The following is a 10893-nucleotide window of genomic DNA, read 5'->3' on the forward strand; positions in this document are numbered from 1 at the left end:
AATAAAAGGAATTAGACATATACATACATGAAATCTGTTATCTTCTTCCAGTACTTCCATCGATAAGCAACAATCGAAGACTGAAGAAATAAAATAAGCATTTAGGATTAGACTTCCAGATCGCCATTAAGCCATTGGTCTAAGAGGCAAGCAGTAACTCCAACATATGCTAGACACCAAACTGATTACAACACCAGATAACATACTTCAAAAAATACTAAAAGTTCACAACTTGTTATAAAATCAAGTAACTAACATCTCAAATAAATAAATAAATATAAATAAAACAATAAAACTTATAAAGCCCGATAACAAAAATATCACTTTTCCAACAGAGCTCTGCTTTTTATCTCATGAATTTCTTTTCTTGAAGGTGGGTCAGCTACATAAATTGTCTTTCATTCACTTGTAATTAGCTGATGAATATCAAAAGCACTACTTTTAAAAGATAATACATTCATATTTAAATAATAATAATAATAATAATAATAATAATAATAATAATAATAATAATAATAATAATAATAATAATAGTAACAATTTAAATGACAAATTTTATGGAAAAAAGGTAATGGTCACATACGACAATGGAAAAGTTTTGAATTCTGAATAGATGTTGCACCATAGTTGTCCTACTTCCACTTCTATATATCATATGCATATTATGAAACCTGGAACAAAAGTAGAAGGAGAAATTTTGAACGCACATAAACTACACACGAAGACATCCAAAGTAAGTGATTCGATTTACAATTATCTGTTTAACTTCATTATATAATATATAGATGTAGGCCTAGTTTTACCTTATCGCAAAGCTTTTGCAGCTTAGTCATTTTAGCAGCTCACATAAATCCAAATGAGTAAACTCCCATAATTTAAATCGGAAAAGATCTAACCTTTATACCATTGACCAACAGTAGATGATACCTATATATATTTTATATCTGTAAAGTAACTTTCATCAAATAAACCAAAAAAGAACGAAGATATTCTACCTCACGAATGATGAATGATGAATAGGCATGCCATTTTTTGCAAAGTGACACCCACTTTTCTTGCTTTTTAGATTCACGAACTGTAAAGGAGACATAGAGAACTGAGTTGTTCGATCATAATGCTACAAATCCAAAAAATAAAAACAAAGCAAGTTTGCAAGCCGATTGCAAATATACACAAATAATCAAAAAGACTAAAAACAAAGTGTACAAAATTTACCTTGAACACAAACAATGGTCCAGGTTTAAATTGATGCCTGCAAGACAAAACATGATTTGATCAATGTAAAAAACCTTAAAGTTATACCAAAAGAAAACACTTAAAGATCACCTAACAAAAAAAAAAAAAAAAAAAAAAAAAAAAAAAAAAAACTATTCATTTGACATTTACCAAATACAAATCAAAAACACAAATCTTTGATATAGTTCATCAAACGTTCATTGATTAGGCGTAGCTTCATCTACTGAATGAGACATAATCACAAACACCTGGTGTGCAAAACAAACTTCAAAAGTAATGAAAAGTAAGCCTAAATGAAGACAATTTATGTAAACGATACATGATACATAATTGAAAACTACATACCAATTATTTGTTATATGCACTTACAATGTTCTTTGAGAACGAAGAGTTAAACAGATCATTCATCACCCTCAAACACCATTTTAAAAATCCCATTATATAATCATATCCGACCTTCATGTACCAAAATCAAAAACAAATCATAATCTACAAACACAAACACAAACCTCATCCCTCATACTTACAAAATCAAAAATCCGTGAGCTTCAAATCGTTTAATATGGATAGCGAGAGAAATAAAAGGTAAATAGAATCAAATAGAACATTTGATATGAAGCAATCTGCAAAAAAAAAAAAAAAAAAAAAAAAAAAAAAAACGATCGATGTGATGTTAGAGATAAGAAAAGTAGATGAAAATAAGTGGCCGGAGAAGCGTACGGAAAGTTTAGTTTTATGTTTATGAGCATGCATAAAGAAACCCTAATTTGGAACAAATACAGAGTATAATGTTTTAATTGTGAGTTTAAATTTTTTAAATAAAATTAATTAGTGTTTATGACATCATCAAAATATTCTCAGATTTTTTCTTTTTATATTTATTTTTTTTAATGAAAGGAAAATGCATATTTATGATGTATCATTTTAGCAATATAATAGAAACTATAGATAGATAGATGTATATCTTATACGTGAATTCTGACTTCACCTCTATATCTATTAGCCGCATGTGACTTGTCAACGGTTAAAAAAAGAATTCACAAGGTCAATTATACAAAAAGATGATTCAGCAAGTGAATTTGGCAAAAAAAGAGAATTTTTAGGATGAATTTCGATTTCGAATGAAATTGATTTCTCGGGGTAAATTCGGAAAATAGGTAAAAAAAATTCCTTCCCTGCGCAAACTTTGGTAAAAAAGTTGCTGCTGTATTTCATGAAAAAGGGGTTTTAGGTTGCCTGCTGTCTCCGGCGACGATTGCATAAGTCTAAATTTTCAAAATTTTGATAGGTTTTACTATCTATCCATCTTCTTATTTTCTGCGTTTGTTTACACTTTTATTTTTTAAAAGGATCACGTACTAGTTCGATGTCGTTGATATTAATCTATACGCTGCATAATTTGTCTATCGAGTCTGGTAGAACTAAATTGGTCAAAATTGATTGTAATTAAGGGGGAACTTTTATATAGTTTATATAGATATATAGATGCCTATTATTTAGCTGGATTCTGTTAATTTTTTGCTCTTGTAGTGTATACATAAGTTCTAGGTTTTGTGGAGTGGCTGTTATATTGATAATGAACACTAATAATAACCAATTGTTGTTTCTTGATTTCAACAGCTAGAGAAAACATTATCAATGAACAATGCTAATATTAGTCACAAGACATGAAATTCTAAAATCGGAAGTTAAATGTATAATTCTTCCTTGAATCGGTGATGCTTTTGGTTAAGCATTAATAGTTGAATGAGAACATCAACTTTCAACGATACTTATTATAGTTCATATGTAATTTGGTCGTTTTGTAATGTTATTCTTATTAGTGGATTTTGATTATCAGGTGACTTATGATGTACGTGTGAGGAAACTATTAAGTTTTTGGTACTATGGATCTGAACCCCTTTAAACTTGACATCGATGAGCTTATCGGCGAGTTTGCAGAGGTAGTCACGCCTTTTTCTATTTTAATTACTGTCTCTTTCGTTTTGTTATTTGTTAGTAGAAGTGAAAAAATTGGCAGGTAAAGCAGCAGTGGCGGAACTTGAACCCGACCGGAGATGGGGCGAAATTAATGAAAGGGGGTAAACACTTAAAAAAAAACTAAATTTTAGTAAATTTTTCTTTTTTTAGAGTAAATTTTTTTTCCCCGAAAATCGAGCCGGGGCGGATACCCCCTTTTGCCTCCACAATGTTCCACCTCTGTAAAGCAGGTTGGTTAACTGGGCAAATGGTTTTTTTTTTTTTTTGTTTTGTTTGGGTGGCGCTGATTGATGTCGGCTGCCAATTATATATACTACTCTGTTAATAATCCATTTTTTGATAAGATATTTTACAAGGTTTTATGCATTATTAATATGTTTTGGGAACCGTTGTCCTTTGTGGCTCATTTCTTTTTTGGCTATTTGGAATAAATTTTGCTTGTTTGACTCATTAAGCGATAAAACATAACTTGAATTGACCCATTTTTAGTAAACGGGACGATTTCTACCACTTATGTAGTAATAGTTGTACTATTTTGATGAACTTTTTCATTGCATATTTTTGATGTCATTGATTTTATTGGAATTATTTCAGGATGAAATGACTACATTAGCCCACATGAAGAGGATATGGCTTTCTAAAAAGTTCACTTGTATCTTTGAAGCTAAGCCTAACACAAAATTGGGATTTTTTATGCAATCTCTGTATGGTCATTGCATAGGTATACACTCTAAACTTCTACTTAGATCAATATTGGCTGTTCATAATTTTTTTTGTAATGAATGATAGTAATATATATGTTCTTCTGCAGGTTACATGACGTCTTCTGGTTCTATATCACACAGGCTTGGTGGTCTTTATTGCCTATACTGCCTACATGAAACACAACCATTCAACCCTCCCTTCAGAATTTATATTTCCATACGTAAGTTATCACATCAGGTTTCGTTGCTTCATACTGAAGGTGGCTAAATGGGCAGGTCTAGGCTGATTCGGCACGGGTTGAAACAATAAAATGGGAACTGGGAGTATGGGCTGAAACTGACAGGTGTGGTTGGGCTGACACAAATTAGTAAACTACTTTTTACAAAATTATTTGAATGAATGATTTTAGAGGTTTTATGCAACTAACTTTTACTGTCATTGACCTTCGACCCATTTTCTTTTATATCAAGAATAACATAATTAACATCCGATTTAGCAGAGGAATTGAAGAGACTTAAGGAACTTGTTCGTGATGCAAAGAAAGTGAATATAAAAGATGTTCCTCTTTTAGTCAATAATATGCTAAAAAGAAATTTTTTTCTTTACGGGGCTATCGACTTGAAGGAAGGATCTGTAGAAGAAAGGCTAAATGAACTAACGTCTCTACAGAATGCTCGCGTTCAACATGCCAATAAAAAGTAAACTATATTTTTACCAAACTTTCAATTTCATTGTTGTTTTGCATATACAACCACTAAAGGTTTCTTCTATTTGAGTTGGAGATTAGAGGTGGCAATCTCAACCCATTAAACGGACAATTCTGATTTTTTTATGTTCGATAACGGATTCAATGGATAAGATATAAAATAAGTAGTTAAATATGAAAATGGCCAAATGGGTCAAACGCATTAGAGGGTCAACACTTGTCTAATGTGTATTCGAATACTTACAACATTCTAACTTACATTTATTAAAAGAAATTATATCACTATATTAGTAGGATTTCTGTAGTTATATTTACCATTAGTTATTTCAAATTTTAATGGGCAAAAAAGTGTTGGTGGGTCCACCTGATCCGAATCTATTCATTTGGGCCTGAACTCAGTTAAACCCAATACTAAACCTTTTTTGGCTTGCTTTTTTTGCCACCTCTTTTAAAAAACCATAAACTTGGGTCATGTATATGATTTTTGTAAACTCAAGGAACTTGGTGCACCAAGTTGCTTCAAGGAACTTGGTGCACCAAGTTGCTTTTGCTTAACATGTGTTATAATACAAACCATAATTAGATTTACGTATGTTCCTATTTTGGGTGATATAGGTTATTTGCAGATACACAAATTGAGCATTACATCCATATGGACATGGTGAGTATACAAACTCACTTTATTTTTGCAGTGTCTTGGGGGTGTTTGGTTATACATTTTTAAGTGATTATAGCTATTTAAAGTACCGGAACAATGAACTATTTATACGTGTGTTTACGATGTCTTTATTATTACGTGTTTGTGATCCAGGGAAAAGAACTTGATGTCGATTCACTGAAGAAAATTTCAAGAGAATATGCCATGGCCAAAGAGCTAGCCATCAAAGGTTCTATTTTATACGGATTATGAATTTACTTCTCTAAACCTTAGTCAACTATTTAATTATTGATCCAAAAAAAAAATTTCCTTGATAAAAGAGGCTGAAAAGGTGGTGAGCACTCAAGATATAAAGCACATTGCAGTTAACCAGGCATTGATTGGAGATGTGATTGAGAAAACGACTCAAGATTGGAACAATCATAAAGAAGCGTTTTATCAGCAAACGGGACTTAACCAACATCAGCATTTCATTGAAAAGCCGAGCTCTGAGCAACCAAGTATCAATGAAAACGCTGAAGCAGATGACTTCATTGAGAATTCAGGAATGCAAGACGGAGGAGCATATGCAGAAAATGATGACAACTTTTGTGATGAACTAGAGCAACAACTACTATCTTTGGAAGAATTGTAGTTGTACAATTTGCATGGTTGGTTGTACTTTCGGGTGAAGGGTAGTTTAGTCTTATAACGTTTATGTGATATTGCTTGATAAGCACAACTCGTGGTATTTGGACGTGTGTTTCTTGAAAACATATTTCATGGCCCTAAAATATAGTTGGATTTATTATACAAACGAGGATATATGTGACTTGTCATAAATGTTTTGATGCGTAGAAGCATGATTTCTGCATTCAATTCTAGCTATTTCTTCACCTTTTGATCGACATGAACAACATATATATGCATTTTGATCATTTGATGCAATATCCATATGTGTGATTGGTTGTTAACGAAAATAAAAGAAAAAAAAAAAAAAAAAACAGAAAATGACCATAAAAACCAATTGCTACGCTAACCACCTTTTATCTTTTAGAATATTTGATTAAGATTAATTTTAAGTACTATTCAGAACAAAACGCTTATTTTAAGTGGACAAAATTAGGCGAACAGTCCTTTTGGTTTCTCAATTTTCACGTTCAGAAACCTTTTTTGCTTGAGTCTTTGTGATTTGCTCGTTTTGCGCGAATCATCCGTGACGTTAAAAAGTTCGTTAAATTGCATCATGTATATTCGTCATTTTCGTTTTTCATTTAACTCACTCCATTTCAACTTCACATTCCTCAAAGTTTATAACCCCTAAATTTGACCGAATCAAAACACGCGAGGAACACACAAAATTTGAAATCCAAAATTTGTAAGTGTCTTTTAGTGAAAACTGTGATTTTCACAAGGTTTTATAGTTGACCCAAATGCTTTTAAAATACTTTGCAACTCAGGTTAAAGAAAAGGAAAAGAAAAAAATTGGTAGTTAATATTGCTCTTTTATACATATTTATATTTGCAATATCATTTCTTCTGTCGTTGTATTTGAACATGTTTTGGATTCGTTATCACTTGTTTTTCATGGAGATTGTTTCAGGTATATATGTGGATTATAAAAGTTTTTGTAAAGAAACAGGCGTTAAATTGCGATTTTTATGAGGCTTGACTGCACTATCTCTCCTAAAAAAGATAGTGTACGCGTCACCCACCTTACTCTTCTACTTTGTAATGTTTTTCATTAAGCATCGCTCAACGTCCGGAGGCATATGTTCCGAGGATGAATGGAAATCCTACGAATTCACAAGGTATTCTGTAGTTCACGTGTTATTCATTTTATACGGAGGTTGCATAGCATGGTCAGAAACCAGACTATGTGCCAGACTAAAACCACTAGGGCATGTATGCACTATTTCTCCTTACAAGAAGTGTATGCGCCCAACCACCTCACGCAACTAATATGCATGTCACCGAGACATTGCCTTAACGCTCACATATATAATCTTAAGTTATTACAATAACCTGAGCGGAAATGGTATTCTAAATAGGTCACTCGAATTATATTCAAGTGTTAACAATTTCTTGTTTATCGCTTTCCTTTGCACCCAGGAAAGTAGTTTACCGAGCACGTTAACAGGTTAGTGTCATTATCCAATACCAGGTTAGCAGTAGTTGACACATACATTTCATTATTACAATTGCTTGCTCAACGCTTTACTTTTTGCTCGGAAAGTTGTTAACTGAGTAAGTTAATCGTCTTGTGTCGTGTAGTGACCCGTCCTAATCCATCTGGACGAATACATTACATTTGGTTACATCGCGAGGTACTTGACCTCTATATGATACATTTTACAAACATTACATTCGTTTTTAAAAGACAAACTTTCATTATATCGAAAGTTGATGGCATGCATACCATTTCATAATATATCCAACTAAAATTGACTTAGTAATAATCTTGATGAACTCGACGACTCGAATGCAACGTCTTTTTGAAATATGTCATGAATGACTCCAAGTAATATCTCTAATATGAGCAAATGCACAGCGGAAGATTTCTTTCATACCTGAGAATAAACATGCTTTCAAGTGTCAACTAAAAGGTTGGTGAGTTCATAAGTTTATCATAAACAATAAAAATTCATCATTTTGATAGACCACAAGATTTAAATGTTGCATGGTACAAATGGGCCCGAATCCTATACCCACCTGTAATGTACATGCGATATCTTTTAAATACAGTACACCTTTCTTGTGTACGAAACCATTTTTCATAATCTTAGTAACCGTACACATATCTCGTGTACAAAATCTCTTACACATAACCTGTGTATAAAATCATTCTCTCGATACATAACATTCATATTTCTTTCATAGCTTGGCTTGGTAACCGACCTTAACATATAATGCGCATCAATAATATCCCCAAAAAAAAAGAACATCTCGTCTGTATAATATCATATAAACTTCGAAGTACTAAACACCACGCCCACTAGCCCTTCCGTCTAGTGAACATTCTGGGTGAGGGTGTTAAACCCGGTAGCTACCTTTAGGATTCGCGTCAATTAGGCGTGCTCTAATTCTCAAAATTAGTGATGTTCCCTAATTCTTAGGTTACCAAGCAATAATAATCAGGGGAAAAAATATTCATATCAATTGTGGCAATTATCACGTCCACATAATTCAATGGTGGCAATTATCACGTCCACATAATTCATTCGAGGAATGTTTTACTTGTGTCTATCTCGTCAAACATTTATAAAAGCATTTCATGTATTCGCAGTTAAAAATGTATTTCAAAAGCATTTAATAAAGCAGTTGTAAAAGTAGCGCATGTATTCTCAGTCCCAAAAATGTAAAGAGTAAAAGGGAGCAAATGAACTCACAGTAACGTATTTTGTAGTAAAAATACATATGACGGTATTGAACAACTGAACAATGCAGGGTTGGCCTCGAATTCACGAACCTATATCAAGTATATATATATTAAAACATATAATCGTAATTAATTAATTTATATGTATTTATTATGCATTAATATTAGTATCCTTATATAGGTAATTTTGTTAATATTTATAATATGTTATAATACTTATTTGATATATAATTTAATTAACGTTATATTAGTGTAAATAATATTAGTTAAAACATATAATCAATTAGTATTGGTATACTTATGTAAATAATACATTTTCATATAAATTTCATTTGTTTGCAAAATAATAGTTAATAATATTACAAAAATAAGGATAATAATAATAATTATAATGCTAATAATAATAATGATAGTAATAATAATGTATTTTGATGAAATGATAATAATGATAAGATAAAATGATAGTTTTCATAAAAATAATATTTTTTAATAATAACGGTAGTTTTAATAATAATAGTTTTAATAATAATGTCAGAAATCATATTGATAGTATTAATGTTTAAATGATAATTCCAACAATGATGTTTAATAATACTTGTAATGATCTGATAACATTAATAATAATGATATTAATAATGATAATACTAGTATTTATTGACAATAATAAATCGTAATATGATAGTAATAATAATACTTAACTTAACAACAATAATAATAATGTTCATTTTTGTAATTATATTCATAATCATAAATTATATTTATTTCATGTATTAGTACTAATAATAATAACCATAACAATGATAATAATAATAAAAATTCTAATTGTAATTATAATACCTATGCTAATGATAACGATAAGGATAATATTCTTAATTTAATTAATAATAATGATATTTCTACTTATTAGAGGTGATAACAATCATCATTATCATAATCATAATAATAATAAAAATGACGATATTAATAATATTAGATATGTTAATGATAATAATACTCATAATCTTAATATTAGTGATAAGAATAATTATCATAATAATAATAACATAAATACTAATAATAACAATAATATGATAATAATAATAATAATAATAATAATAATAATAATAATAATAATAATAATAATAATAATAATAATAATAATAATAATAATAATAATAATAATAATAATAATAATAAAAGTAAAAGTGTATACCCAAAAAAAAAATGTTTCTAAAAAGATTTGCACGAGACCGGGCTTGAACCCGTGACCTTCCGTTAACCGACCCAACACCCAAACCATCCAAGCTACACTGTCTTTCTGTTATTATACGACCCAGAATTTATTATAACCCGAATATAATTTGTTCCCTTTTCTTGTTCTTCCTTCAAACTAAACGAATTCAACTCAAACCCAAAACTATAACCGCGAATTTCAAAGTTGATTTAGGACTTAAAATTAGTTAACCAGTGTTGGATTCTTCCATAAAATCAAACAAACAAATAAAAAAAATATAGAAACAGAAAAAAATACACATCTGTTGTCGCAGCTTTTTTAAAAAAAATATATTGATTTTCGATTTTAAGGCTGTTTAGTACAAAAGTTCCTACAAGAATTATATTTTAAATTGTTCCTAGAAACTCTATGAATCATCATTTTATCCTAAAACATAAGAACAAACACGAATTTTACCATGAACCAAACTGTTGACTTTTGACTTGAAAAGCTTTGACTTGAAAATTAAAGTTCGTTATTAAGAATTGGGATGTGAAACTTTGCAGAAAGTTTTAGTAAACGATTCCTAACTACTTCCCATTATTACATTTTTAAAAACTTTGCAAAATCGAGCTGTTGATGAAAATAGACACGAACAGGGGTATAAGTTTGCTTTCTTATATTATTTCTTTGATTTTTTTTCGAATGGCAGTGCATAAATGTGATGTGCAATGAATGATTGATATAAAAGCAGATATTAATCGAATGTTGTATTGTGGTACAGATGGGTTTCGACAGAATCACCATCAGGTAAACAGAAAGAAAGAAAAAATATTAAAGTAGATAGTGAAATCTAACTAATTCGTACCTTTTTATTGTTTTTATATAATTTATATAATTATTTTTTAATAAAAATAAATATATGAGTCATATTATTAATACTAATTAATAATAATCATATTAATTATTATTACTAAGATACATATTTGATTATAGACAATTATAAATAATAATAATAATAATCCTATTAATATTATTAGCAAATGATAACAATAAAA

The 10893-nt window shown here is 30.0% G+C and overlaps 1 protein-coding gene across 3 annotated transcripts; it reads left to right on the plus strand.

Annotated features, from left to right (window-relative positions):
• The first annotated feature begins 2365 nt into the window (after positions 1-2365).
• Positions 2366-6091, plus strand: LOC139890570 (uncharacterized). Of its 3 annotated transcripts, none has more exons than XM_071873451.1 (8): positions 2366-2519; positions 3076-3179; positions 3811-3937; positions 4028-4141; positions 4421-4619; positions 5243-5288; positions 5439-5514; positions 5651-6091. In XM_071873451.1, the coding sequence occupies exons 2-8, from the start codon at positions 3123-3125 to the stop codon at positions 5917-5919; spliced, it is 888 nt and encodes a 295-aa protein (XP_071729552.1). In that variant the 5' UTR covers positions 2366-2519; positions 3076-3122; the 3' UTR covers positions 5920-6091. The 3 variants fall into 3 exon arrangements, with proteins under 3 accessions (XP_071729552.1, XP_071729551.1, XP_071729553.1); XM_071873450.1 differs by having other exon boundaries at positions 2367-2519; positions 5606-6091; XM_071873452.1 differs by lacking the exons at positions 2366-2519; positions 3076-3179 and adding an exon at positions 3217-3317 and having other exon boundaries at positions 5606-6091.
• The last annotated feature ends 4802 nt before the right edge of the window (positions 6092-10893 follow it).

Source organism: Rutidosis leptorrhynchoides, chromosome 2 (genome assembly GCF_046630445.1).
Source record: "Rutidosis leptorrhynchoides isolate AG116_Rl617_1_P2 chromosome 2, CSIRO_AGI_Rlap_v1, whole genome shotgun sequence".
NCBI lineage: Eukaryota > Viridiplantae > Streptophyta > Magnoliopsida > Asterales > Asteraceae > Rutidosis > Rutidosis leptorrhynchoides.

What these genes read in the sequence shown, in the direction of transcription:
- LOC139890570 (XM_071873450.1), top strand. Translation starts at nt 3,123, where the DNA reads ATGGATCTGAACCCCTTTAAACTTGACATCGATGAGCTTATCGGCGAG. An exon ending in GTTCAACATGCCAATAAAAA is followed by an intron (nt 4,620 to 5,242) that starts GTAAACTATATT and finishes TGGGTGATATAG; the next exon opens with GTTATTTGCAGATACACAAA. An exon ending in ATTACATCCATATGGACATG is followed by an intron (nt 5,289 to 5,438) that starts GTGAGTATACAA and finishes TTTGTGATCCAG; the next exon opens with GGAAAAGAACTTGATGTCGA.